At 49.6% G+C, this 27362-nt stretch overlaps 2 protein-coding genes across 5 annotated transcripts in view; one reads left to right on the top strand and one right to left on the bottom strand.

Annotated features, from left to right (window-relative positions):
* Positions 1–2290, bottom strand: part of LOC144141345 (ferredoxin-fold anticodon-binding domain-containing protein 1-like) — a 28707-nt gene extending 26417 nt beyond the window's left edge. Inside the window, exons 1-2 of one of the 4 annotated variants that reach the window (XM_077672941.1) lie at positions 2196–2290; positions 1548–1641 (exon numbers count right to left, since the gene is read on the bottom strand). In XM_077672941.1, coding sequence (XP_077529067.1) covers positions 1548–1641; positions 2196–2280 — 179 coding nt within the window. In that variant the 5' untranslated portion in view covers positions 2281–2290. Of the gene's footprint in view, positions 1–1547; positions 1722–1813; positions 1965–2195 lie in introns of those variants that run through there. The other 3 variants (XM_077672942.1, XM_077672943.1, XM_077672944.1) reach the window with 3 other exon arrangements.
* Positions 2286–19461, top strand: LOC144141344 (choline transporter-like 1). Its single transcript, XM_077672940.1, has 3 exons — positions 2286–2681; positions 4541–5745; positions 12906–19461. Exons 1-3 carry the CDS (start codon positions 2286–2288, stop codon positions 13363–13365), a joined length of 2061 nt encoding a protein of 686 aa, XP_077529066.1. The 3' UTR covers positions 13366–19461.
* Positions 19462–27362: the final 7901 nt, after the last annotated feature.

The following is a 27362-nucleotide window of genomic DNA, read 5'->3' as shown; positions in this document are numbered from 1 at the left end:
GTGTATCACAAGCTCACATCTTCTCACTCACTGGGGCATTCTTCAGCTATCTTCAATACAGGGAACCACAACTTCCTCTGGGCTCTGACCTAGAGCTTAGTTATACAGTAAAAGCTCGTTAATTCTAACTCCAAGGGGACCATAGAACTGTTTGAATTACGCAAAGTTCGAATAAGTGGGAGGGCGCCCCACTGCATGGGCAGAACACAAAGAAGCCACCTCTGGACTCGTTATTGCGAATTAGGCGCTACTACGCGTTTGTGGCAGGTGATTTTGTTAGTAGTGTTCACTGAGTTCGAACAGCGAACGAAATTAATAGATCAGTGAGTTATACGCCCGAAACAGGTAGTATTGACATTGCATTCATAAGAGCAGTGAGCCGTAATGCTGAAATAATGACACTGTTTATGCGCGAAAACAAGTTTATTTGCTAGGCAGGGTCAAGGCAATCAAAACTGAAAGTAATCGAGTATGCATTTGCTTGCGTTTCTTCTGTCACGATTCCACGAGCGCTGTTTGGAACTTGCGGAAGAGCTCCAGCGCAGCGTCAGAATTCTCATCCTCTGAGAAATAACATGCTGCAACATCCAGCCTCGACGCTGTTTTGCATGCAATCTTTCGTAAATTTGGCTCGGTTTGGATTTGCAACACAGTGTAATCACTTTTGGCCGACTTCTTCGGCTAGCAGCAATGGAAACCATGGGATCCCAGTTCAAATTAACTGCTTTGGATACTATTGCGAGTTTTTTCCCATTGAAATATATGGGGCTGTGCCGGGACTAAGGTGTCAGTTCGAATTAACGTACTCACCAAGGCACCAATACGCAGGTGTTTGTTTTTAACAACTCTTTTAACAAAGTATTTTTTTTTTTAACAACTGCGCGTAGAAAAAAAAGTCCATCTATTGGCAGCTTCTCCTACAGCCAATTGCTGTTCACTTGACTGCAAGATAACCGCACAAGTGCTGCGGGTGATTTGATATAAATGTAGACTACAGAGCACAATTTCTGTGCTAAGTTTGAGCTCGCACTAGCACGCTGACGGTAGAGGAAAAGGTTTTCGCGACCAGCCAGGCAAGCCCGCGTGCACGTGCATACCGCAGTAAGAAACGCTCCCGACATTTCTACTGCGCATGTGCGTGCCTTTTCCGAGGCAGTGACGGCACCGACACCTTCGGCCGTGCGGTACAGGCACGCCGTCATAAGTAAACTGGAACAAGGATTTGGGAATATCCTTACTGGCTTTATGACGGAACATTACCGGAGCTTTTTCTATTAGGGAGGACTGTGCAGCCGGGCAGTTTCCGGGAGAAGAAATTCACGAAACCACGTTCCGATTACTTTTGACAGCACCTTTAGTACGTTCCCCACCCCGGAGAACAAGGTATGGCATCACGGCCGTCCGACAGCTACTACATCATATCACCACCCAACAAGTTTACACATATTTACATCCGCACGTGTATGCCTGCCAGCTGTGTCAGTGGCCCGCCTGTCTACCTTTCGGACTCCACAGCGCTGGATCACCGCCAAAGATGCTAAGCTCACCCGCTGCGCGCAGCTTGGCCATGTTGTCGATACGGCCGTCCACTTTCGGATTGGAAGGCTCGAGGCAAGTCGCCACGACGTTGGCCGGACCCACCTGCGCAGCGAACCACAGCGCGTACGAGAAGTCGCCCTCGCCCACCAGCAGGGAAACCATGCCGCGCTACGCCTTGCCCCCTGCGGAATGCGCAAGCGGAAGCGGGAGAGAAAAATCAACGAAATATTCGTAGCGTCAGTCGACTGCTGAAGCATTCAAACACCCGACGTACCACGCTGATCAAAACAAAGCCACGTGCGTGAGCCGCTAATGATGCTGATTCGAGCGGCGCCTTCTGTCATGTGCGTAGGGTGGAATTTAAACCGCCATTTTCTCAGTTTTCTCTGCTCCGGACCACTTCACTGCAGGCGCTACGGAGAAATGAAACATCGCGCAAAGTTTTTGAAAATCCGTTCTCTCTCGTTCGAGCCCCCCTTCTCGGCCGCCTCTCCTCCCTTCTCCCCTTCTCCCATCGCATCTCACCCTCCTCCCAACGTAAACTGCGCTCTCTCCCCCCGAAACAAACCGTTCGAGTGAGTGCCGACTCGGAAGAGTTCGTTAGCGAGCGCAATCAATCCGTGCGCAGCATCTCGGCTTCCGGCCGGAGCGTCAACCTTGAAGAAGCGCGTCGTCTCGAGTGTCGACGGCGTCCCGGTCGGATTTCGGCGTGCTTCGCGCAGCTTCGTGACGTCGCTGCATCCACGATGGCGTCCCCCGCTCCGGTGAATGAGCCCCAGCCGCGGAACAGTAGTAACAACGGTCCGGCGTCGACGGGCGCGGAGCAGCAGCGCTCGCGGCTCAGGCCCCGAGGTTGCACCGACCTGGCGTGGCTCTTCCTGCTGGCCGCGTTTCTGGCCGCCGCCGTGTTCGTGGCCTCGTTCGCGCTCGTGTTGGGCGACCCCCGCCGTCTCGTCAACGGCTGCGACAGTTTCGGCAACGTGTGCGGTGCGCGCAACACTCCGATGGGCAGCCTGGCCTTCTCAGGGCTGGACGCCAGTGAGAAGCCGTACCTGTTCTACCTGGACCTGACCGACCCCCCCCGGTCGCTGAAGATATGCGTCAAACACTGCCCCTTTCGCACGCTCCGGACAATGGAAGAGGTGATGAACGCTGCGTGGTTGATTTTCTTTCTGTAATGTGCAGTGCACGGTTCTGAAACAGACGTCCGTTGTGTTCCATCAGGCGCCGAAACAGAATATTGTCTCGACAAGTGATGTGTCGAACCAGTTTATATCGAACTTTGATATTTCAAATTATTGTTTATATCGAACAGCCTGAACATCCCCTGCTCGTGCTTTGCAGTGCACTGTGTTCAGGTGGAGGAAAAAAGCGAAAATTCCCGTGTGTCGACATTTGGGCGCGCGTAAAGATAGAACCCCAGGCGGTTGAAATAATCCGGAGGGGTCATCTACGCCTGGCTTCGTAATGTTGCCTCATAGCTTCGGCACATTATTCCCCGTTGCAGAGTACACTGGGAATTTCATGCTGTATCGAACTATTTTTTTTTTTATCTCCTTCGATTTCCAGTTACAAATTCAGCTTTGATTTTATAAAGTACAGTAGAACCTGATTAGTACGCTCCCGGCTACTGTGCTCTCCATTGTGAACACTAAAAGTGCCCCATAGTACAGTCAGCAAAAGGCTTGTCTTTAACGCGCGAGTGGCGTGCTGCGAGCTGCGCGGGAGACGTCTAGTGATGACGGCTGGTTTGAGACCGGTAGAATGCGAGCATGCGCGACCCGCATCAGCGCGATGTCTGGCCCCATTGTCGCGTGCCCGTTGCCTTGGCTTCCGTACCTTCTTTTGCCATGAGAAGCGCTGCCGGGCTGGGAAACAATAGTGGAAATCAGCGATTGTTAGTGCAGCGTTGGCTTTGTTTAGTTACGTGCAACGCTTAATTTTCGTGGCGCTTTACGCAATTTAGACCCGAGTTTTTTTTTCTTTGTGCGAGAAAATGAACAACAATCGATGAAAACGCATTGCTGCCGGTGTTCTAGAGTGACTCGATGTCGGTCCATGATCGCTTGCACAGTGCATTAAGTATTGTGCCGTTAGCCCGCCAGCAGTGGCGTACAAAGCCGAGCACAGAAACCGGATAGTGGTGCACGCGGTACTAACGCAGCGTACTAACGCAGCGATGACGCAATGAACAGTTGTGCACTAAGGCTAATGCAGACGAAAAACTCCCGCAGCGCAAAAGCGGAGGTAATCTCCACTTTTGTTTCCCGGCCTGGCAGCGCTTATTACGGTCAAAGAAGCTGTAGAAGCCGGGCACAGCAAAGAGGGACACAGCCATTGCACTGATACGAGCCGCGCACGTTTACATTCTACCAACCGTTATCACTAGGTATCTCCCACCTAGTCCGGAGCACTCTGCTCGAGCGTTATAGACAAGCTGACCGTACATTTCTTCCCGGATATTACGTCTCTCCCTCACGTTTTTTTTTTAAACTTATCAACGATGTTCTACTGTATTTCAAGATGCTCAACAGCTTGCCATTCCTTTGACCATGCAGGCCATTTACTCTTGGAAGTGTTGACACCGTGTGCCCTTGCTACCACTAGGCATAAAGAGCGATTTGACATATGCCCAGATTTTGCAGTCTGAAGTTACAATTATTTGTGAAATGACAATATAGTCTTTTCTGATGGAGGCGAAAAGCAAAAACGCCCGTGTGTACGAGATTTCGGCGCACGATAAAGATCCCCAGGTGGTCAAAATTAATCCGGAGCCCTCCACTACGGCGCGCCTCATCGCCTGCGCTGCGTCGGCGCGTTAAACCCCACAATCAATCAATCAAGAAATGACAATATAGTGCAGCAAGCTGATTACAATGCCTCTCTCCAAAACATTAAGCTGAGAATTCCCGGAATATCCATTCCTGAAATTCAGGAAGCAAGTGGGAAGTATGCGTTACACTAGCGCAGGCCAGAACTGTGATGAGGATGGCCTGTGCAGGTGCGGAGGTTCACCGAGGAGACCGGCTCGTCCCTCTGCCGCTACGACGTTGGCGAAGGCGACCGCTCGGCGAGCCTCTCCAACCAGACCGTGCTGGACTTCTTCAACAAGGAGCAGCAGACGACGGGGCTGGGGCCCTGCCCCACCCTCCCCGTGCCCCCCAGCAAGCCCGTGCTCAACCGCTGCGTGCCAGACGGCGTCACGGCGGACGTCTTCCAGAGCGTCTACGGGCACCTCAACAGCGTGGACACCCTCCAGCAGGTGGTGAGCGACCTGTTCGCCGCGTGGCGCGAGGTCGCCGCCATGCTGCTCCTCGCCTGCGTCCTTGCCTTCCTCGTCATCCTGCTCATCCACCGCCTGGCGGAACTGGCGGCCAAGCTCATCCTGGTGGCCTCCGTGCTGTCCGTGACGGCCGTGGCGGCCGTGCTCTGGTGGACCTACGCCGACATCAAGCTCAGCCTCGACTCGACCCCCTTCGAGCTGCTCCTGGAGGAAGCGGCCAAGAACGAGCGCGCCTTCCTCCTCTTTGCCTGCGGAGCGACCATCCTGGCCGCCTTCCTGGCGCTGGTGGCGGGGGCGATGCGCCAGAAGGTGGCCCTGGCGGGGGCCCTGTTCCGCGAGGCGGGCCAGTGCGTCCGGCACATGCCCTTCCTGCTGGCCCAGCCCGTGTGGACCCTGCTGGCCCTGGCGGCGCTCTTCACCACCTGGACCGTGGTCCTGCTGCACCTGGCCACGGCGGACCACGCCAGCCGCGAGCTGCGGCCCATCGCCGCCTTCGTGGGGGGCCCCGTGGACGGCTCCAACCTGAGCCGGGAGGTGCGGCACTTCACGCTGGTGGCCTACGACCGGCCGTCGTGGGTGCGCTTTGCCTGGTGCTTCCAGCTGCTCTTCCTGCTGTGGGCGGCCGAGTTCGTGCTCTCCTGCCAGCAGACGGTCGTGGCCGGGGCCGTCGCCTCGTGGTACTTCTGCAAGGACCGGGCCGAGCTCCGATGGCCCGTGGGCCGCTCGGCCGCCCGCCTTTGCCTCTACCACCTGGGCTCGGTCGCCCTGGGCTCGCTGCTCATCCCCGTCTGCAGGCTGCCCAGGTTCGTGCTGTCCTCGCTGCGCCACTGGACCCACCGGCAGCGGGGCAGTGCGTGCTGCGACTGCGTGCGCCGGTGCAGCTCGCGCGGAGGCTGCTTCTGGTGCTACGACCACACACTCAGGTATGCGCCGCTCTGTGACTTTTCTACTCGGGGTGGTGGAGCAGGCACTCGGGATTTTGGTAATTGTGTCCTCTTTTGCAAGAAGTGCCGTCGTAGTTTCTGCCTATTTGTGATTCTGCCATGTGACCACAAAATCCAGAAAGATATTGTCACACAGCCAAGGACAGTGCAGGTACAAACATTTATTGGAACGAACTTGTGCTCCGCAAACACTCAAAGAAAATACAAGTGGCGTAGAAGCAGTCAATGATCTGACATGAGCAAACTGGCTTCGGTGATTTGAATGCTGGTGTGTTTGCCTTCGGCGTTAGCCTTTCAAGAACTATCGAAAGAGATGTAGAACATTGGCGATCAAAGACGAACATTCCATTTTCGTGACGACAGGCGATAGGGTGTATGCACTGGGCTTTCGACCGCGCAGCAGCGCTACCGGTGCAGCAATGTCGATGCCATACGTGCGGTTGCACTCCGCCGCATGGGCAACGCGTTTCTCTACACAAAACATGGTTTGGGGCGTGGTGTTGGCAAGAACATTTGTGTGGAGAAAGTATTTTCTGCATGATCCGTAGGTTTGCGAACGCCTTGTCGTAAGGAGTATTGTTTTTGCTTTGAAATTCCACACTGCTTTTCACGCCTCCTACAACCACAGGAAAGCAAGTGCGCCGGATATATATGTATATTCTTTTTTCCGTTTTTAAGCGAATGCTATGGCAGCGTTAAGACTGTCTGTCTACATTCGACGAATTCAAAACGAAGTTCTCGATGATCTGGGTAATCAGTGCCGAGTCTGTTGCGCCCGTTTCATTTCAGGTGGGCCCCGGGATGATGGGCATCTAAGCTTTCACCTCGCACCTCGTCACGTGCTTGAAACATTATGTAGCGCTTAAAAATGTTCACAAATTAAGGTAGCCGGCGTACTTTATTTATGGATGAGACGAAGCATAGTGGGCACCCCGTCTCAACATGGGCTACTCTGAGGTGAATGTGCGTACATGCAATGCCGCTTCTCAGGTAATTGTGGGCATCCAACTCCTTTTTCATGTTCGACTCTTCTCCAGTGACCAAGCGTGTTCCAAGATAACGCACTAAAGCGTAAGGCTGGGTGCACAGTTTGACTACTTCAAAAACAGCGCAGAGACGAAGGTGTAGGCAGTGACAAACTAGAGCACCCTTGGTTGTCACTTGTCTCTGCACTGTTTTGGAAGTAGTCAAAGCGTGTTCTGTGATTTTGTTCTGCTTATAATTTCTGCTTCACCTACACTGAAAGGAAAACACTGGAAAATCATCAGTGAGATCTTTGTCGTCGCTGCAGCACCCAATTTTACCACGTACTTACCTCGCGATCGTTTCCACCCAGACCCTGTGCATAATCGCTCAGCTTTATTGGGAGCTCAGTGGAGGACGGTCATGTGTCCGACGCACCAGAACACGGTCGCCAGAGCAGCTCACCATCTCTCGTGCTCCTCGAGAGGCGCGCAGCATGCCTGGGTAAAACCAGCGCCTCGTCTCACGCGCCACCACCACATAAAATACCGTCGCAGCCCCGGGTGGAGAAATTTTTCTAACTCGAGCACTGCCCTAGCCTTTGCTTCAAAGAAATTAAAAAAGCACGCTTGGTTCCGTCATGCGACCTGCTCTGTGTTTGCTGTCGTAGGAGGCGTGAAAAGGGAGTTCGGAATTTCAATGCCAACTACTCAGTACGACGAGGCATTTGCAAACCCGCGAATCGTGCAGAAAAAACACCGTCTTTGCGAATGCTCTTGCCAAAACCACGCCACACACCACGTTTCGCGTCAAGAAACGCGCTGCCACGTGGTGGAGTATGGCAGCGCCCATGTGTGTAAGAACGACTGTGTGTACGAGATTTCGGCGCACGTTAAAGATCCCCAGGTGGTCAAAATGAATCCGGAGCCCTCTGCTACGGTGCGTGTCATTGCCTGTGTAGTGTCAACACATAAAAACCCATAATCAATCATTCAATATTTTTAGCCTTCGTTTCATGTTTCAAATTAAAATGTAAATTTCACGTCAGGATTCTTTTATTACCGCTTCATTTGAGTCTGATGCAAGCTAAACTATCACACATCTGTAACCTTAATGTCTTCGCAGTCTTTAATAATGAAACTGCGGCTTTGCTCGTTGACTTGCGCGCTGGACCCTGTTCGTATGTGGCAGTGGGCACTGCACTGTTTTCAAGCTGATTGGCTTGCTGCGTGTTTCCACGTGTATAAGATCTCCACTGTTGTGCAGCCTGTGGGTTGGATAGCTCCCTGGGTGTCCGTTTGGAGAGACGGGGGGGCACCAGAAATGGGGCGAGGCCATCAACGCGATGCGGGAATGCAATCGGGAAGCTGGGAGGCAGAGAACAGCCCGGGGGAACACGGCCGAGGGTGCCTCTGGGTTCCTCTCGGAACAGCTGTGTTCCCCCATAGAAAAAAGGGAAGAAATAAAGTGGGGCAAAGCTGTGGTTTAAAGCCAAAATCACTTTCAAGAAAAGAGGGAAAAAATTCCACATTCCATATGTTCAAGCAAAAGGCATGTTGTGCATGGGAGGGAGTCAACAATCCAGGTTATAAATGGAGGCAAATAAATGTCTGGAGGGAAAACTCCGTTTACAGGCAGGGAAAAGAAGTAGGTCTAGGGAGCGGACAGCGAGCCAAGAATACAAAATGCGCATCAAATATACAAGTTCACTCTGGTGTTCTCCTCAAAGTAGCTTGCAAAGAACTTAGACCATTCTCACACAGGGTTCGTGCGGGTCCTTGAAATCCTTGAAAACCCTTGAATTCAGAAGTAGCATTTTCAAGGGCCTTGAAAGTCCTTGAATTTTTACAGGTCCTTGAAAACCCTTGAATTTGGAGCGAAATTAAGATGACCACTCTGCGTACGAAGAAATGTATTCCTTCACCGCAAATTTCTGCCACGTTTTTACGACGAAACCTTTGCGTTTCAATTCTTGAACAGAATACACTTAGCAGATAATTTTAAACGCCTGGCCGCGCTGAAATCAGTTTCGGTTTTTAAGGGCCTGGCTGCGCTGAGATCAGTGTCGGTTTCGAAGGGTCTAGCCGGATCCATATCCAATCCATCCCTTGTGTTTCTTTTGGGAGTTGCGTTGTTCTGTCTCGTAGCTCGAACGTTCGGCTTGGTTTGTGCGGCGTGTAATGGTGCTGTCGAAATTACTGCACGCAGTAACTGAGTTAGGGTAATGCCTGGTAAATCCAAGTTTCAATGCTTGTGGCTTAACGGCAGTTATAGCCATTAGCTTGCATTGGGCCCGGCGAGTCCACATCGGGTGAAATGCAAGTCTTGCGCAAAAACGTTTGACATCACTGCTATGGGAGAGTCGGCGCTGAAAAGTCACGCGAAAAGCTCCAATCATGACGGGGACGTGAAGGCAGCAGTGAGTAGCACCATGAAGAACTTTTTGGTGCCCTCGCAAAGCGAGCAGTTTGTGGACCCAACGCCTTCACAGTGAAGCGGGCGAAATGGCACTGCGGTGCACCGGCAGCAGGGTGCAAAGTGCCAGGCAAAGCGACGGGGAGCAGCGCGTGTCTCTTTGCGCCCTGCTCTCGGTGCACTGCAGTGCCATTTCGCCCGCTTCCTCGCGCCTCAAAGCGACAGCCCCAACCCTGGAACACATGCACTTGCATGGTGCTGCCCCGTCATTTCAAAGCGACGGCCCGTCGTTTGAGAGAATTGGGCCCGCTAATGTACTTATGCAATGTACCACTTATGCAATAAATAATACATCTTGATGCATTGAAACTTGTGTTTTGTGGAAGTAAGGCCCTCAACATGGTCCTTGAAAATAGGCTGGCTGGGCCTTGAATTTTTTTCTTTGATACCAGCATGAAAACTTTGAAAAACCTTGAATGCAGAGGTGTCATTTCCAAGGCCTTGAAAGGGTGGAATTTTTTAGCAGTCCTTGAAAACCCTCGAATTTAATTGTCATACTCAGTGGCTGTGTCATTTCACAATAACTTAGTGTTTATGATGGATTTTAAGTTCCAAAAATCCTAAAAGAGATTGTAACAATCAGGTTTTAGTGTATGCACAACACTACGACACAGTTACGCAGAAGTTTTGTGGACATTAAAGGTGCTAACACCTCACTCCTCCTACAGTTAGCCATATTGCACACAAATTGCCTCTTCAATGACATGTTCTCAGATAGCGAAGTTGTGAAGCCTTATCTTGTAAGGAGAAACAGTGCACTTTCATGGCATGCTGTGGTCTTGGGCCTTTTTTTTTTTTTTTCACTTCTTTTGTACGCGCGACATGAGATACGGAAATGCAACTGTTACATCCTGTTTGATGAGTCTGTGAATGATTGCTTCTACACTCGAACCTCGTTATAACGTAACGGGATATAATGAAATAATGGATATAACGAAGTAAATTAGATTCCCCTTGAAATCCCCATAGACATACAGTAATACCTCGTTAACTCGAAGTCGTAAAAACCAGGGAAAATTTCGAGATAACCGGATTTTCGAGATAAGCAAAGTTGCGCTAATCGCCGGGAAAAATTAGCGCTCTTCAGAAAAATCACTACTACTTACCAGCTCTTCAGCCGGTAAGTAGTAGTGACTCACGCTAAGTTGCCGCTCCTCATAGTCAGTGAAAAATCCGTACCGCTCGGTTTGCGCAGATGAACGGAAATCACACCTCAGGGAAAATCACGAGCACTGCACTTACAGTCAGCGAATAATCCGTACCGCGTGGTTTGCGCAGATGAACGGAAATCACACCTCAGGGAAAATCATGTGCACTGCACAAAGCGAGCGAGACAAACTACGCCAAGCGTGGTCGAGGGCCTCCCTGCTCATCACATGTGTCACATGACGTGCCACAGGTTGCTTGACAAAGTTGATATGTTGCTGGGCTGAGACTTCGCGCACTTCGCGTTCGCGGAAAGCATCGACGTATGGCAGGCGCGGCTAAATAAGAAAAAAAATCGACGGACTTCAGGCATGGCAGCATCGCGCGAATCTTGTGAAATGGTCCGGCGGCTGAATTTTCGTTCCACTCCCAGTCAAGATTTCGAGTTATCCGCAATCCGACCCAAAAATACTTCGAGATAAAGGGAAAAATATACATGGGACGTATAGGAAAATGTTCGGTGCCGCGGAAAATTTCGACTTAGCTGATTTTTCGAGATATGCGAGTTCGAGTTAACGAGGTATTACTGTACATGTATTTTAAACCTCGTTTTAACGAAGAGAAACGGACCTCCCAGTGGATATAACGAACCCAATTGGTCTCCGCAGGAAAAAGAAAATGCATATTTTACACCGACAATGTCAGTTTTCGCTGCATTAGGAGCCGCATGGCGTGGCAATTCAACCCTCCCGCCTCCCAACAGCAGCCGCGCTGCGTCACGGCTATCTTGGAGGCGACGCTTTCCGTGGAGTCGCTGGCGAGCGGCCGCGCCAACCTCCTCGTTCTCCCAGCTTGGTGGAGTGGGGCGAGGGGGGCCACGTGACAGTGGTGAAAGGAGACAAGCGGCAGCGCAGCTCGTTGCCCGTATTTGCGGACGGGTCTTGTTGCCCGTCTTGTCGTTGCAGACAATGAGTTGTTCGTCGATTACGTGAACGCTGACGCCAATGCAGTGACTACCGAAGAACGGACCGATGACAGCATCGTGGCAGATGTCGCTGGACTAGTGGACTCAAAGCGATGACGAAGACGCCATGGGCATCGATTCCCGCGCGTTCACCGTGCGTACGTTGTCGCAGGCGCTCGACGCTGTTGGCGTGCAGCATCGTTTTTTTCGGTGCTAAGGATGACGGCGGTGGCCATCGCTGAAAAAGAGGTGTTTTGCTTGCGTCGTCTGAAGCAGAAGGCCATTGTGGACTTTTTTTCGCGAAGCGCCAGCAGACCATAAAATAGCATGTGTACTGAATAAGTCAAATATTTGTCTTGCATTTGAGGTCGTGTAGCGATGGGGCGAGCCGCACGGCCATCTTTTCTCCGCATGCTTAAAGCGTCCCAATGGGCATATGCGGCGCTAAACGGCAATAATTGATATAACGAAGTAATTATGACTTCGTTAATTATGACTTCGTTTCAACTTCATTAAAACGAGGTTCAAGTGTATATAAGCAAACAGATATTCCAAAATGTGTAATCTCAGAAAAAGAGCAGCTTGCAGAAGCAAGGCAGTCGCCATAACGTATTGTCACAAAGGAGATTGACAACATGACAAAAAGGCAAAGCTTGCCGCAACAGTTCCTGATTTAGTATCTTCAGCTGACACAGCAGGAGATACCAGCGGCATGGTGTACATGCAAAATCAAACAGCCCGGGAAAAACAAAGAAAGAACTTCTAAACACCAACCAAGAAATAAAGAATAAACAACTTGCCTGAGTATTATGCACTGATGTTCTTGCGTATTGCGCAATGAACAACTTGTGCATTGTGTTGAAAAGGTTGTATCATAAAAAATCCTAGAGGAAATATTGTTTGTCGCAGGTGAAAATGTGTTTTCTGGTCCTTGAAAACCCATCAGTTTTTGCCTTTGAAGCCTGCACTGTGTACCTCGAATTAAGTGAAACTTCAAGGTCAACAGGGCGGACACCGAGAGGTGGCACTAGGGGAAGGGGAAGGCTATGGACTCTGTGGAGACGAAATGAGAACATTCGAAGACGAGGAATGGGCTCGGGCAGTGCTGGACAGACAGTGGGAGAGTCCCTTGTCCTGCAGGGGACCTAGATGGGCTGCTGTTGATGATGATGACGGCGGTGAAGGTCCTCGTTCGCCAGATTACCTGTAGAACGCTGCACTTGTTGTGTACAGGTGCTGCCAAAAGTAGCTAGAACAGTCTCAAAAAGTTACAGGAATATCTTCTTCCCGAAATTACATTGGTGTGCATTAAAAAGTCCTGCCTAACAGAAAAAGATTCCTGTAAATTGCTAATGGCTGTCATAAAGGCAGTAGGACAAATATTTTGGGATATTTGCAAATCCTTGTTCCAGTTACACTAATGGCGGCACCTGTACGTGATAGCAAAATAGGTGCTATTGTGTGCTGAGCACTCCACAGTTGATCAATCAAAACGTCAGGGGATGAAAAAAAGTTGGAGGAAACCTTTGTCCAGCAGTGGACGCAACGAGCAGGTTGACGGTGGTGGTGACGACGTTGATGACACGTGCAGGTACGTGAGTGCGGACGCGTACACGGTGGTGGCCATCCGGGGGGTGTCCTTCTGCACGGCCGGCCGGACGGCCCTGCACACGGTGGCCGAGAGCGCGGCTGCCCTGGACAACAGGGCGGCGGCCGTGCTGCACACCAGCCCGGGCTGCCTGCTGCTGTTGCTGGCCCAGTGCCTGGTGAGCTCGGTGGCCGGCCTGGTGGCCGTGGTGCTGCTGCGGCAGAACCCGGAGCTGCAGCTGTACGCGGTGCCCCTGCTGGCGGTGGGGGTGTTCTCGTGCTTCGTGGCCCACTGCGTGCTCTCGCTGTACGCCATGGTGCTGGACACCCTGCTGCTGTGCTTCGCCGAGGACCTGGCCTCCCGGCCCAGCGACCAGCGGGACCTGTACGCCCCCGAGGGGCTCCGCCGCCTGCTCCTCGGGGACGCCGCCGCCAGCCTGCGGCCCCTGGCCGCCCGCTCCTGAGGACCTGGGGCCACAGGCCAGGCTCTTCCTGCGCTTAGTCGGAGCACGCTGCCTCTGTTCTGCCGAGTAGAAGAGCTCAGCCTCTGAAGCCCAGGGGTGCCATTGTAGGTTTCAGTGCAAGCTGCACTGATGCTCGGTTTTTTTCTAACACTCGAAATTTTTTTTTTAGTGGGAAATGTTTTCTCAGCTCTATGGTGCTCATTCTTTTGGCACCTTTACCCTGATGAAGAGCGGCACATTTGTTTAATGTTCTGCATTGCACCAAGAGTGCCAGGCTTGCACACAATTGGGAACGGAATATCGTCTCCAGGTGACGTGACACCCTCTCCTGTGAAAGAGGCTGGTGTGGGGTAACTTGGCTTGGCTTGTGACATGGCTTCTCTTTGCACCTGTCTCCACCTTCAAGCCATTTCGTCAACATGGTGACATCACTGGTGCTGTCTCTTCTCCGCACAAACGACTCGAAATGGTGCCAATAACTGTGTCACAAGGTATATCTCCAGCCGTTAAACGATCGAGGGCCAGTCACGAGCTCTTCTTTCTGTACATCCCCTTCAGTGTTTCTTAAGTTTCTACTGACCCCGAAGTTTTGAAGAGTGTGAACTAAGACTGGACACTTAATGGCCACCAATTCAAGGCCACAGGGATCAAAAATGCAGCATTCCAAGCAACACCTGATACCAGCAGAAGTTCCAACGTCTTCTCGGTTGCCTCAGTGTCGTGTCTTTGACCTGGCCGTTCTGTTCTCTTACCAAGCATGCCTTCACTGCCCAAGAAGGCAGTGTTTGGCACACAGTTTGAAAGAAGTATGCAAACTGCATGTGGTGATTTCTCGAACACTGCTGTGTGAAATGCTTTCAGAACACTTTATGGTTTTATGAGTGACACAAGTCTACTCCGGTGTTGACTTAATAACCTTCAGGCCACACAAAGCACAGCTCGTAGGCTTTTGGTGCTCTAGCTGCCACCTGTGCATCCTGGAAGACTGGCAAAGGGCCATTCGTACAGGTGGGATGCTTTAGTGGAAACTCCGAGAGTAATTTACAATCTTTCTGAGCGCTGGCTTAGAAATATTAGTCCTGCGTTTTTAGTCGTCACCCTTTGATACTCCGTATAGCAACTAATTGTGTGCGTTTTTGCAAACCCGTCCATTTATTCTGAGTTTTTTTGTTGTGTGTGTGATATAGACACCTATTTCTTGTAACATAGTATAAACATCCTTAATTAAGTGTAGTACTGGATGAGGCTGTGTAGTTCTGACCCAGCCACTTTACCAGTACAAAGAAAGCTTTATTTATTTCCACTTCAAAGTGAAAGTTCTGTTGTAGTAAAAAGAAAAAAAAAACTGTGGGCAATAATTTGCTGCGTTAGTCCCAAACAACTCCTTTTGAAAACATTCGCTGGTCACTCAGAAGGCAGCTCAAAGGGTCCCACAGGTTTCATGCTAACTTTTGGCGGCACTATTGCGAGTTTTGCCAGTCAAGCAGCAGATTTCGTGATCTCGTCTTGAAATGCCAGGGTCTCTTGATGTTGCCGGTGTGGAAGGGAAGCTCGCTGTTCCTAAAAAGTCCTCCCCAATTTTGATTTAGCCACTTTCGTCATGTGGGGAATTTCCTGCAGTACTGTCGTCAAGCCTTTGTTTAACTGAAATCCAGGTTCATATCGTTAACTAGCATGTTGTATTGATAACCCTGGAAAAAGGGTTCATGCGGTTCTTATTTGACTTGCCACATTTAATTAATTTGAGGAAGTGGTCACCAATGCACGCCGAATTTATTTTTTGTTTTCTTTTTGTACAGTGCATGTGGTACATACAGACCAAGACGGATATGTGCACTCATGTGAAACAGGCTGTTGCTTTCGTGTATTTATCTGGATCTGTTGTGAAAATCTCATGCGGGATGACCTTGATGAGTTTTCCCAGATAAGCAGCTAAAGCGGTGAAATAATGAACACACATTGTCTGATCTTACGTACAGTGAAATCGTCTGGTACTAGCTGCTAGTATATATTGCCCACAGCTCACATGGTTACTTCATCCCAAGTGAACTCTTTATTCTGTTTGTGTGCACTGGGGCAGTGCACAATATACTTTAAATGTCTTTGGTTATTTTCTTTTTTCTTGGTGGTGTTGCTTGTCCTGTAGTCCAAACGCATCACCAGGCGGTATGGACAGCAGTGCGGTATATTCGCTACTTCCAAAGCTCTACAATTTTTTGATGGAAGGACTCCTAATATTTCCTATTTTGGTTCAACAGTGTATGCCTTTAGTGAGTCTATCTTTTTCAGCTCGTTCTACCCTGCATGCTGAATTTATTGTGGCAGCTTTTGTAACTCATTGCACTCATTTTGTGGGAAGGGGGTGTAATCATTTATTTGTGTGTATGATACGAAACGTCGTCACGTACTAGTCAAGTGAACGCGAAACATTCTGGTATGGTGTACTGCAGCTGCTTTTACTTTCTCCAAAGAGATACACCGTCCATGTATACCTCGAAATGGATTGTTTTAGAGTTTGTGGGGTGTGCTGTACGAGTGGACCCCTTATGGATTCACCCAAGTTCTTTTAATCTGTGAAGGCCGGTGAGAAAGCACCGCTTAATGCATTTGCTTTACATATTACTGCTTCATCATGCTGGTCTAGCACGAGAGTTGAATTTCTTGTGTTTCGTATTTCTTGTGCGAATCTACTTTTATTGATGCCGAACACAATGCAAAATGTCTCAAATGCATTTCAGTTTCTACGTGTGAAGAATTTTTTAGTTCTACTTGTTCTTTTCGTTTAGTTTTAGTCATCAAGTGCATTTTAAACTGCAGGCTGCGTCTTGCAAAAAAAAATGTCTCCGCATTTTTCTGTGAAAATGTGGGAAATGATTTTCTTTTGTGTCATCTGTGGCTGTCTTTTCTGGGCTGCTTCTTCTGAACAGAAAATTTTGAGTGCTGGCCTTGTTAGTTAAAGTTAGTTAGTGCCCTCCACTGGCCAGGGAAAAACAGTGTCGTGGTGTGAGGCCGGGCTTCAGCGGAACGAGGTACTTTGTATCAACCAAGCTAAGCATGTACTGTTGTAAAGCTTAGTGCAAAAAAAAAGAATGTTGAAGTTTAAGCATGATCAAGCAAAGACCTCGGTTTAAAAAGAAACTCGCTACTTTTTATGCGAATGACGCTATACAGTAAAAGCTCGTTAATTCGAACTCGCGCCCTGGCGCCAGCACGGCCCTGTACATTTCAATGGGGGAAAATTCCCCAAAACTCAAACGCGTCGGTATCCAGAATGGTTCATTCCAACTGTGATCCCCTGGTTTCCATCGCTCCTCGCAGAAGTCGGCCCAGAGTGATTACAACGTGTTGCAAATTCAAGCTAAACCAAATTTACTGCAGATGCAAAACAATAAAACAGAAAAACAACGGCGTGGCGTGCGCGCCACACTCCTGCAACAGCTTATTTCACTTCCACAGAGCCAGTGCTCCAGCGCATGCCGTTATTACTTACGGAACACTGTTTACAAAATCACCTGCCACAAACACGTAGTAAGTGCTTAATTCGCGACAACATCCAGAGGTGGCTTCTTTGTGCTCTGCCCGCGCAGTGTGGCGCGATTTCTGTTCATTCTAACAGCCACCCGCTAATTTGAACTCCGCTTAATTTGAACAACTTTATGGTGCCGTTCGAGTTGGAATTAACGAGCTTCTATTGTATTTCTGATGTGCAGGCCTTGTGCGAAGCTATTTCTCCTCCGTCCCGATGTTTCGCATTCACTCGCGCTTTGCCTGCACTAATATTTTAGTGTGGTGATGCGCTTTACTTGAGCATGCCACCTGTGATCACAACTGATAAAGTGCCTCGCCTGCTGGGCCTGCCAACTTCAGGATTTCTCTATTTTCCTGGCAGCTGTCGTGCCAAAGCAGCCTTGAAAAACCGTCCAGCTAATCAGCATTTGTGGGCTCAGCAGTTTGGAACTGCGAGCTGCCCATGTGCACAAAGTAAGGCACTGCATTCTCGTTTCATGCTGCTCTCTGTTTGCAGTATGGCAGCCAGCTTCCTCGCATCGACCCGTCTTGTCCACAAGTCTGTGTTGTGCCCTTGTGTCGCACGTGGTGCAGACATCTGTGGACGCCCGTTTCTCTGTGCACCCTGCGGTGTTGTAGTTAAATGCCACCCTCATAGAAGGCAGAGCTGGGCAAAAGCTTTTCTCATTTTTCTCTCTTTTTTGTGTGGTACATCGTCATTTTAGTAGAACGATGAGACATCAGGAAGTCCTGCAATTTAATTTTTGTGAAAAGATTGTTCTTGTCCGAAATTTATTTATGTTTATGGCACTGCACCTGCTATGCAGTCTTGAACTGTGGAAATGACACAGTGCGGCCTTTCAGTCTGTGTTCCCTTTTTTCTGTTGCCTGAGCGTACAAATTGTCTTCCAGAGATCTAGACTGAGCACTCTAGCGAGGGTGTGTTGTAGAAATTTATCACGTGACCTGTGGCCACCACAAGGTCAGTTTGAATGTCTTTACACTTTTTCTGATGGGCAGCTTTTGAAGGGCAGAAACTTGCACGAAAGGGGCCTGTGGTGTTGTCTGTGATTTGGGTTCCTTGCATAAAACTCTTAAGCCTAGCAGTTTCTTTGTTCAAATGCAGAGCGAGTGATTGCCCGAAAAAGTGTGAACTTTGCAGAGCTTTCATTCTGGAAAGTTGACCTTCAACAGTGTTTTGAGTAGTGTACATTCGCAGGATTTTTATTTTTGTGAGCTCGAATTGGATCTAACGAGTGCAAACGATGTAAAAAATGTACTTGGCACAACTAAGCATCAGCAGGAGAAACTCTTTTCACGAGTACAGTACAACAAGAGAAGAAAAAAAAGGTACAGTCGCCAATCGAGTTTTCAGACAGCATGCGTTGTCAAGAAAGAAAGCAAAGAAGTGTTAGTAAAAAGAAGTACAATGTACAGAAGACAATCATGACTTTGCAAGCTATCACTACCATATCACTACTTGTACCACTTACTTAACATCTCATTTCCTCTGTGTACTATTTGTGGACCTTTCCCTGCAGAGTAGCAGGTTGGCGAACCTGTCTGCGTTTGTGTGGACCAACTGCTCAAAGCTGTGTGCTTGAGAGAAACACACTTCTATGCACAGCTCTCCACACTGTGCTGAGATGTCTTCCAAGTCGTTGCTAGTATTTATTGTATTATCGCACACTCCTTCATCACATTCCACGTGTAACTGCACGCAGCACCAATCGCCCAAGTGAGGCAGCAAGTTTTCTGTGTTCCGTTCTGCCCATGGGAGAGCCACATTGATATTCCTATGCTGTGCACCTCTTGTAAGAGTTATTCTTGCAATAAAGATTTACAACCAAGACGTGGGGAAGAGCCCTGTCTGGATATGCTTGAACACACCCGCCCCTGTGCGGTGTTCAGGTTCGTTGGCTCAGGCCGACATTCTGGCCTCCCTGGCACAGAAAATGGCCGCTGGATGGTGCAAAAACTGGCTGATGACTCAGACAAAGTGCAGCTCAAAGGAAGCTCAGATTGACGCCAGTGGCAGTTGGGTGGGTAGAGGAGCGCATTCCCGCACTCGGTGCCCTCTTTGCTTGGCGACGTGAATGAGGGTGCTCGAGTCGCGGTAAGTGGGAGGAGGAGAACACTCGGGAGGATGATTGAGAGTAGGCATTGGCCAATTGGACTCTAATGCTGGTGCAGTCGCCACACTGGTAGTTTCTCCTCGCCAGGCCAGGCCTTGGCAACAATCCTCTCACAAGTGGGCCTAGCTGCAAGCTGTGTGTGTGGCACTTTCAGCACTTGGGTCTGCATGGCTGAGTGGAGGTGAAATGGTGCTGGGGCCATGTTGCGGAAGCAGAAATACGCGGTTCTGGCAAAGGGGGTGGGCAGCTACGACTGTGTCTGTACCCGGAGGTACACCTGCAATTTGCGGCTTGCCAAAAGTCCATAGGCCAGGCGTTCCGCTACGGCCCATCGTCGACTTCACCAGCCTGCACCGATTGTCGGGTGGCCCACACCAAGTGTTGGTCCCTCTCAGCGGAAAAAGCAGCAACACACATTGCCAATCCCTCACCTCTCATGGAGAAAGTGCATGGATGGAGATGACGTAAGCTATATACGATGAAACCATAAAAGAAGGGACGAAAACGTCTTTGTCGCAAGACTTTTGGCTGTGACGTCGTGACCCTTAGCTGTTGTTGGCTGGATAGAGTGTCCCTCACGGAGGACAAAGATGGGTGAAAACAGTAAAGGTGAAAACAGAGGGGCATTTCGGAAACCGTATTTCGGGTACCTTCATCACACTGAGCAGGCAAGAGCCGTAAGTCGCTTCTTATTCTAAAATGTGATGCAATCAACGGGTGCAGCTTGCCGGCAGATTGCCATCTGTGCTGTTGATAGTGCCCTTGGTCTTTTGAAGGAACGCGGATTCCTCGAGTAGTCTCGTGGTTGGGTTCTTTTCCTTGAGTGGCAGTGATCATCGGCATGCTCGGCCAGGGCGTTCGGCGCTTCCTTGTTGCTGCCCGCACACCTCTGGTGTTCCTTTGATCTCCTGATGAAGGTGCCAGTTTCGCCGATGCAACTGCTGCAGCTACAGTCGGCGCACGCTATCTTGCAGACAACACCGGGGTGTCTCATGCTGTCCAAGCGGTCTTACACGTTCACGAGCTGATTCCTCAGCGTGTTGGACGGCATGTGCGCAACGCAAAGGTCGTACCTTGCAAAGATATGGCTTAGAGCTTCGCTGACCCCAGGAATGTATGGGATGCTGACACACCTTCGAAATGACTTGCCCTGGGATGGCCTGGGATTCAGGACACGATCTTCAGCATTCCTAATATATTTCTCCGGGTAGCCGTTCGTCAATAATTCTTAATGTATTGTCTGAAGTTCTTTCCTCATTTCGTCGTCACTTGAGCAAATACGTGTTGCCCACGTCACAGCAGAAGAAATGACGGATTGCTTGTGACAGGCTGGGTGGCGCGAATTAAATTCAGGTGATGTCCGGTATGCATCGCCTCCCTGTGCACAGCCAACGAAAGACTCGTTCCGGTACGCCTCAGCTGGACATCGAGGAAAGGAAGGCCGCTGTGACACTCATATTCTGCCGTGAACTGGATGGCGGCTTCTATCGAGTTGAGAAGAAGCAGGGCCCATGGGGCATCGTTCTTATTGATAACGCAGAAGCAGTCGTCCACGTAGCGGACGAATGTCTTGGGCTTGGGAGCGAAATCGGCGAGGGCTTTCTGCTCCATGACCTAATTCGCAGTAGTAACGGATATGGAAGCTCCAATGGAATATGCTTACTGCTAGCGGTGGGTGAAGTACGTGTTGCTTAGGCAAAATTCCAGACTCACACAAGTGTTCTACCTCCAAAGGTGTGCGTTCCGCGAGCGTTTCGTCCGCCTGCAGGACCTCCTAGCATGTTGCTACGGCTATAGTGAACTACTTGAACTAGAATAGGTCACTCTACTACGACCAAATCTATCGGAACCGAAGCGAAGAGCGACTTGATGCCGAAGGACACCATTACGTTGTCTTCATCCGTGCACTTTCTCCACTAAAGCTGAGGAATTGGTGATGTGTGTTGCCGTCTTTCTGGCGAGAGGGACCAACACCTGGTGTGCCGAGCTTCACGAGTACGGCACACATATCACGATGCTTATCGCGGCCTGAAGACCGTGAGGCGGACGGACGCGCACTGCATGGAGTTAATACCCCGACAGTCGGTGCAGCGGCAGCATGGTGAAGTCGACAATGGGCCGTAGCGGAATGCCTGGCTTATGTACTTTCGGTAAACCGTAAATTGCAGGGGCAGACCCATTGGCACACATGAGGCGATAATAAAGGTGCTTCTGCTGCGGCGGTGGTACTAACTGGACAATCTTTGAGAGCAGTTTTGCTTGAAGGCTTGTCATGGGATCTTTCGGCCATAGAGAACTTTCGCCGAACTCTTGACTATGGCATCCCTCACAGTCACTACTGAGGCTCTTTGATTTAGTCTCAGACTCACCGTGGATAGTCCGCGGGTAGTCCGCGGGATTCCTCGAAGCCATAGGGATGCATGGGAAAATCGAATACAGGACTGCTTCTTGGGGAGTCCGCGGTGAGTCCGAGATTGTAAATCGAAGAGCCCCACTGTAACCACTGCTGTAACCATGGAGGAAGAAAATGTTAGGAGGGAGCATGACGTCAGGCGGCCCAGCTTTGGCAAGCCAACCTCCCCTGACGCCGCATTCTCCTCTCCTCGGGCTCCTCTCGCACAATGCATCATGGAAGATGCACCACTCTCGGGCCCGCGGTAGCATTTAGTGGCTCCGGCTGGCTGCCAGTGGAGGTGGAGCCGAGCGGCGTCGCCGAAGTCGCCGTACGAGATTTTTCGCCAGCACTGCGCTCCAACCCTCGTATCGTGTAAGTAGTGTCGCTGTTCAAAGCGACACGAGACGTAGATCCCATGCTCAGGAAGCACCTTCACGAGCTGCGAGACGAATTCAACTTCTGACATTTATCGCTCGAACAACGACCGGCTTCGCTGGAATGCGCCGTCGTAAACATTCACAAGCATGGGGGGCCTACAGGTGCGTGGTGTTTGCCTGGTGTGCTTTGGCGATCGCGTTTGGCATTCTGCTGGGAGTTATCGCGCCATGTTCCCTTTACATCATAGTGCTGTAACGAGTGTCCCATCAGCTGAGAGGTGGTGCGAAAAGCTTTGGTTTCCCTCACGTGCGCATTTGCATACGTTCGCCTTATCAGTGCTCCGGTATAGGGACCGGGCGGCCGTTGTATGGCACCACCGTCGTTTCAGCGAACAGCGCCGCCCGTGGCGAATCGCTCGTCAGTGGAATGCCGGTGGCGGTCAGCGCAGCGTAGTTGTGCATGGCTTTCTGTCGTTTTTCTGGGGTGCGGCTTGCAAAGCGAACGTAACCCCACGTGCATTTTTCAGATCGGCAAATCTTGAGTGTGGATGTGACGTTTACGAGGCATGCCATGTGTGTTATTTACGCCCATACTCGGTATTTACAAATAGCAGACGACGCTCAATGCGCCAAGCTGGAAGTCAAGCTGGAATTGAAAGTTCGTTGCTTCATGCAATTTTTTCATGCCTGCATGCAGTTTCGCTAATCGAGGAGTATATTGCCGCTAAATGCTCCCACAAAGCCGGTGTGTGCAACCGATCTAGGAATGCTGCGGCGCTGGCCTTTGGCAGTTGATGATGAAACTAGGTAGCTGCGTCGGGCACAAGCGAAAGACAAAGTTGGGGGGTGCCTTCTAAGATTTACCTCAAAACAGAAATTGTGATGGACGATGCTTCCGTAACTTCATTAACTACGGCTGACACGTGTTTAATTTCACAGAAATGCTCTTACTACAGTATTCGGGAATTGTTTACAGAATAAATACTGCATGATTGAACGTTATTGCTTGTCGTGGAGAAGTATTGCTTTACAAGAATTGCAATGGTTGCTGGCTAGCATTGGTTAATGGGTTTTCAAAAACCAATTCCTGCGTGGCTGAAGGACGCAAGATACGAGGGCGCCCGAAACCTGTACTCAGCTTCCCAACTGAATGCTGCGGTCGGTTTACAAGCTGCCACCTACGCTTGAAAAATCATGCACACCTCCGTCTAACGACGATGATGGTTTATCGCAAAGCTCTATCGTATGGGTTTCCTTGGTTGCCTTCTGGATTTAAACTTTGACTAGTCAAGCGTCGAATTTGACCAGCACGCAGTTTGGTCTTTTGATCGCAGTGTCTTTGACTTTGACCATTTCCCATTCGATTTCGCACGAAGAAAGCTTTGTGTTCAACCATCATAATCATTAGACGGAGGGCTAGATGATTTTGCTGTTTAATTTTGAACTTCCATGCCCCCTCTCCAAATCTAAACTTTTTTCAGCGTGTCGGAAATGTGTCTGTGGTGGAGGACTCGGGCTCATGCACCCATATTTGAGGCAACTAATCGCGCGTTTTTGGTTTACATGATTTTTTAGGTACTCTACTCTATAAAGAATACTTAAGCATTAAAAAACACCGGCTGACGTTAACACTGCCACATTTTTTAACTATCGGTGCCAGCCTTTATTCTACGCAGATGGTAAAACGGTAAAGGGAGGAGGGATGGTTTGTAGCTTGGGCTGTTGAGTTGGTGAATAACTGTGGCTTTTGATAAAATGAGCACCACAAACGTGAGATTTCCACTTCGACTTTCAGGCTCCCATGCTGTCACAGTGTCGCTCACCAAAACCGAAGGTACAAAGCTCACGGTTACAGAAAGTGTAAACTACGGCGACACGGTAATCCATCTCGTATGCAGGTGCCTTTCTATTTAAAGCACACGTATCGAGGTATCCCAGTGCTAAGGCTGGCGTGGAAACCGTAGTCATTGAAACCAGTGAAGATAATTTAAAGTAGTAGAAATGAATTCTAATATTGCTAATAGTTTTATTCCTACTCAGATCGCGGGAAGCCAGACGCAGAGCGCTGCAAAAAGCGCTCGTGTCAATGTAGCCCTTCCCCAACCTTACAAGCATCCAATAAGTTTGCGCAGCCGTGAGTGCATTTAAGAAGAAAATAATACTAATAGTTGTACTTTTATTAGTACTTGGAACGGGTGGAGCCAAGCGCTGATCGCTGCAAAAAGCGCTCATGCCATTGCAGCTGATACCCAACTTTAGACGCGTCCGACAAGTTTACGTAGTCATTACTGCATCTAAGAACCCAAAACATCTGTTTAGACTTCGTTTCATCTCATTCTCACATGTCTGCTCACAACACCACCAAAACATGCAAATCACCGAAGCAAACACGACAAAACCAACGGGAGGCTGTGTAGTCCAATGCACCGGCTCATTCCACTGACGATGGGAGCGCCGAGTGGTGGCGCCACCAGTCCAGCTGCCCGGTCCCTATGGTGGCTCGTTGTACGTGCCGCAATTGTCGGGATGACGTTTGTTGTGCATTGCTGTCTCCTTCAGTGCATTAGAAAACAAAAGGTGCAGAAGCACTGATGTTGGGTGCTGGCGTGGAAAGAACAGATCATTTTCCGCCTCGCATCGCAGGCAGTACGCGGGCTGGTTTTCCGAGGACTGCTCAATCCGTGCGATAGGCATATAGGAAAAACGAATTCTAGACTATACGTCTGGGAGTTGAAAAGATAAAATGACCAGAACCAAGAAAGTGTGGTGTGTTTTGTGAAATAAAGGATAATGGTACAGATGTCGTACTCTGTCATCTCCACTTTTACACGGTGGCGGCACACGACACTTCGACTGCGGCGTGAACTCGGATGGATTGGAAAGCTCAATAAATAAAGATGTTTTCTGTCTCTCCTATCCGACCACTGTGCCCTCACAATCAGCCCGCTGCGCGTTTCGGGTTGCAGGCAGCGCTGCGCGCAACGCCCGAAGGGCAACTCGCCGCCGAAACCCGAATACCCGGACGGCCCGGCAATCGAACGGACACCCTTTTCTTTCCTCCATGAAACGGACAGACGCACGCAGCGCGGGCAGGCGGCCACATGAGGCGCGAAAAACTACCGCTTGCCTGTCACGTGATGGTGTAACTCCCATGAGTTTTTCCTTTTTATTTTTTATGACTAGGCTTCACGATTTTCACGTGACGCTCCCTCCTAAACATGGAAACTTTTCTTTCCTCCATGGCTGTAACCATATAGTGCCTAGAATATACTGGCCAGTATATTCTAGGCACTATAATTGAGCTGCAACAGTGTACCGGCATGCCCACGGGCTGGCGGATGAGAGCCAGTGTTTTGTATCTAGGAATACGAAATTTAGTGTTACTGTAACTTTATGGTTACGGCCGTAAGAAATGTCATAAACAGAGAGAATTCTTTTGGTACAAGTTTTTCTTAACCCTGCTAAGGGATAGTACCAGACACTGCGCTGTAAACATCACGTGTTTTCCTCTACGTCATACCGGAAGTAAGGCCAGAATTTTTTTCCCTAACCCTACTGCGACCCACTCGAGAAAACAGCGAGGTGATTGCGCAACACCCCCTATTCTGTTCACGCGCGCCTTCCATTTGTGAAGTTGACGTTCTCGCGGCAGTACGCTTGTGTTCACAATTGGCGTTGCGTGTGCGAGACCCTTTGCAATGTATCGAGCTGTGAATACCCATGAGGCTGAAGATATTTCATTCGTGGACTCTGAAGATATGCAAGGTTGTTTGCTGGTGGCAAGTGCTCCGTGCGTTGCGTTCCGCAAGTTTTGAGCTTCGATGTACGTTAGTAAAAACCCGCATTTATTCTGGATGTTGCTGGAATACAGTACTTTGCGAAAAGGACCTGTGTCGTCTTAATTGGAGCAGATTGCCAATGAGCTCCGCCTTGTCTTCGAAGGGCCGGGGGTGAAAGGGATCAGACATATATCACTGACACTACAGTTCATGCGAAAAGTTTGGCCTGTTGAACTGTGATAGCAGGCACCTATGAAAAAGGTTCACTTTCTCTGCTTATGCGCGAGCACTCATTTGTTGCTTCCATAATCCAGTCTGGATAGCTGTGAGGGGCCTTCATTTTTCTCTGGTGCTCGCCACGATGCCTTTCACCATATTGTGCATACACCCAGGCTTTTTGGAAAATGCGCGTAATAGTGCGAGTATTCACTACAAGTTGATTGCAAGCAGCAAGTCGATTGTTCTTTAATTACGAGATCCTCCTGCCTGAAAGGCCAATCTCGGACTGCAATCCGTGTGCTTCGAACATTAAGTTGGGGAGCGATTTTTTCCACGGCGCTTGTCAGTTCAGTTTGGGGAAATGGTGCTGCCATCGCCAAGTAGTGGTTTTCTGCGAATCAAGGGGTGGATTTCAAATTTCACGCTGCTTTAAAAATAGATTATGCCATTGCGACGACGACCAGCAGTGCCACCAGCAGGCACTGTGTAGAAGGAGCGGGCAGTCGAGGTACTGCTGATGGAGACAGTGAAAGCTAGTAGGGCAGTGCACCCAAGCATCGGTGTGGCTACAAGTTCCAGTCTTGCTTCGGACAATGCAGCTCTCGCAGAGGTGGCCACTTGGCTAGACAGCGTACTCCTGTTTGGACAAACTCAAAGGGACCGTAAAAACCTGGTTTCAAAACAGAGAATGGCAACTTGCCTATGTGCATCCGAATACCTTACCTAAAAACACTAACTGAAGCATAGTATACGCATTTGGCTCGGAACTGTTTCGAAGCAATCTCACTTGGTTTCCAGGATGGACATTTGTCGCCACTGCGCAAATCGGCGTGCCGTCAGGGATGGCTTAGTCTGTTAGTCTAAGAAAAACTGAACAAATGTTTTCACATTTGGCATGTATGAGAACTCCTAACGGTAAGTTTGTCCTAACGGGTAGATGGTCAAAAGTGTAGCTTCCTAGCCCAATGCTGTGGACAACAGCAGAGCTGGACAGCCAGTGGTAGTCCTACATATGTGCAAGATTGTTTGGGGACCTCGGTGAAATCATTGCACTGTTACAGTTAGTGTACAACAGTACGTGCTACATCTCTTTGTTCACTCGTCAAATTGTTGGTTTCGTGTAAATTCTCGAAGTGCGACCATCTGTGAATGGTGGCGTCACTACATTACAATGCTAATTTGCAGGCCTGTGCAAATAGTCATTGCCACTTTCGAAGCAAATACTACAACACAAATAATGTTTTTGTTTGAGTAGTTTACTACATGCTTTACAACATGCACAAAGGCTGAGTTTGTTTCATTACCTAGCTCGTAGCTTACAGAAGCTATAAAAGCTTCTGTAAAAGTTTTCTCTGACTGATAAGAAACATAACGAAGCCATTCTGCTGCCTTCACCTTCACTGATAAGATTAGATTTGATGTGAAGGCAATTTCATGTGATGACCGGCAACCACAACTGTGTCAATATTTGTCATCAGGATGTAGCTATAGTGACAAAACACAATTGTTGCAAGTACCTTCAGAGAGAGAGAAAAAAACAACACTGCACGAACATTCCAAGAAGGAAACTGAGCTAGCCAAAGGG

This window comes from Haemaphysalis longicornis, unplaced genomic scaffold (genome assembly GCF_048455015.1).
Source record: "Haemaphysalis longicornis isolate Haplotype H1 unplaced genomic scaffold, Haemaphysalis longicornis Haplotype H1 scaffold_6, whole genome shotgun sequence".
Lineage (NCBI taxonomy): Eukaryota > Metazoa > Arthropoda > Arachnida > Ixodida > Ixodidae > Haemaphysalis > Haemaphysalis longicornis.
This window is presented reverse-complemented; position numbering and strand designations above follow the sequence as displayed.

Bases quoted from the DNA above. Each gene is read 5' to 3' on its own strand.
- LOC144141344 (XM_077672940.1), top strand. From the start codon at position 2,286: ATGGCGTCCCCCGCTCCGGTGAATGAGCCCCAGCCGCGGAACAGTAGT. The intron at 2,682-4,540 runs GTGATGAACGCT...TGGCCTGTGCAG, and splicing joins CGCTCCGGACAATGGAAGAG to GTGCGGAGGTTCACCGAGGA. The intron at 5,746-12,905 runs GTATGCGCCGCT...TGACACGTGCAG, and splicing joins TGCTACGACCACACACTCAG to GTACGTGAGTGCGGACGCGT.